Genomic DNA, 1,330 nt, shown 5'->3' with positions numbered 1-1,330 from the left:
CGACTATGCACACTCAGAGAAAAGCTTGCCACCTTAGAAGGAAGTGTTGGTGGATAAGCATGGAAGCTGGATCACAAGTGCCTTGTAGTTGAAGAAAGGAAGAAAAAGATGAAGGTCGAAATGTTCTAAGTGTTTGCGTAGTTGATATTCAAATAATGTAATGAACGGACAGGATTATAACATCTTAATAGTGTGTATGTTGCCACGTGTCTAGTTTGTTAGAAGTTAAATGAAAACACGTGAGGTGCACGTGATCACAGTAACAGTGCAAAAGTGTGTGTATGTGGGTAGCAACGACTATAAACCCCACATTGTATGCCGATTTTGGTGGATCGAATCCAAATTCGAGGGAGTAATGTCCTCCTTCTTCCCAAATGTTCATCTTTGATATTCAATCTCTGAGTTCATTTCAATTTCTTGTTGAATTGATTACAAACACATAGAGAAATTTAGCTCAAAAGTAGCTCAAATACTAAAAAGGGTTGTGTGTGGACGCAAATGACGACGTTAATGGAAATGTCATCCAACTGTGGGACAATCAAATGAACGTTCCAAACAGATGGGACAATCAAATGCATGACCATCTCTAGCGATAAACCTCGATAGTATGTCATGAATTATGACTGTGATAAAGCCAACTCCAAAGCCATGAAGTGGGTATTATCTACTGACGGAACCATCACCAATCCTCACTCTAGGCTAGTCTTGACAGCCCATGGAGTTGAAAACGGCACCTCCCTAACAGCAGAAACCAATGTCAATGCTGCTACCCAGGGTTGGAAAGCGGAAGATGACGTAGAGCCCACCGTGACTTCCATTGAGGGGTATAATGGTCTATGCCTGGAATCCTACAACCACAACACCTTATTATGGATTCAGAATTGTACAGACAACAAGCTGGAGCAACAATGGGCACTCACGATGGCACCATCCGAGTAAATAACGATCACAGCTGATGCATCACATCCCATGGCCAGAGCTCTGAAGAACCCATCGTCATTCGCAAATTAGAAGGGTCAGTTAACCTGCGATGGGTGTTCAAGTACGATGGGACAATTCTAAACCCTAATGCTACACTTTTCATGGATGTGAGAGATAGCAATCAATCTCTTGAACAGATCATACTGTATCCTCGCACTGGGAATCCTTACCAGCAGTGGGTCTCCTTTTTCTCAGTGCATGGTTGCCATGCATCCGTAGAGAAGAAATTATCCATTACTACCTTGTTTTCCTGCCATAAGCAATCAGTATATATAGCATAGCTAGCATGAGTTTACTGTACGAACTATTTTAAAATTAAGCATTGTCTTTTTTTGCGCAATATGATTTG

At 41.6% G+C, this 1,330-nt stretch overlaps 1 protein-coding gene across 1 annotated transcript; it reads left to right on the top strand.

Annotated features, from left to right (window-relative positions):
- The first annotated feature begins 612 nt into the window (after window positions 1–612).
- On the top strand, window positions 613–939 carry LOC137712240 (ribosome-inactivating protein SNAI-like). The gene has a single exon (XM_068451351.1). It carries the CDS (start codon window positions 613–615, stop codon window positions 937–939), a length of 327 nt encoding a protein of 108 aa, XP_068307452.1.
- The last annotated feature ends 391 nt before the right edge of the window (window positions 940–1,330 follow it).

Source organism: Pyrus communis, chromosome 13 (assembly GCF_963583255.1).
Source record: "Pyrus communis chromosome 13, drPyrComm1.1, whole genome shotgun sequence".
Lineage (NCBI taxonomy): Eukaryota > Viridiplantae > Streptophyta > Magnoliopsida > Rosales > Rosaceae > Pyrus > Pyrus communis.
This window is presented reverse-complemented; position numbering and strand designations above follow the sequence as displayed.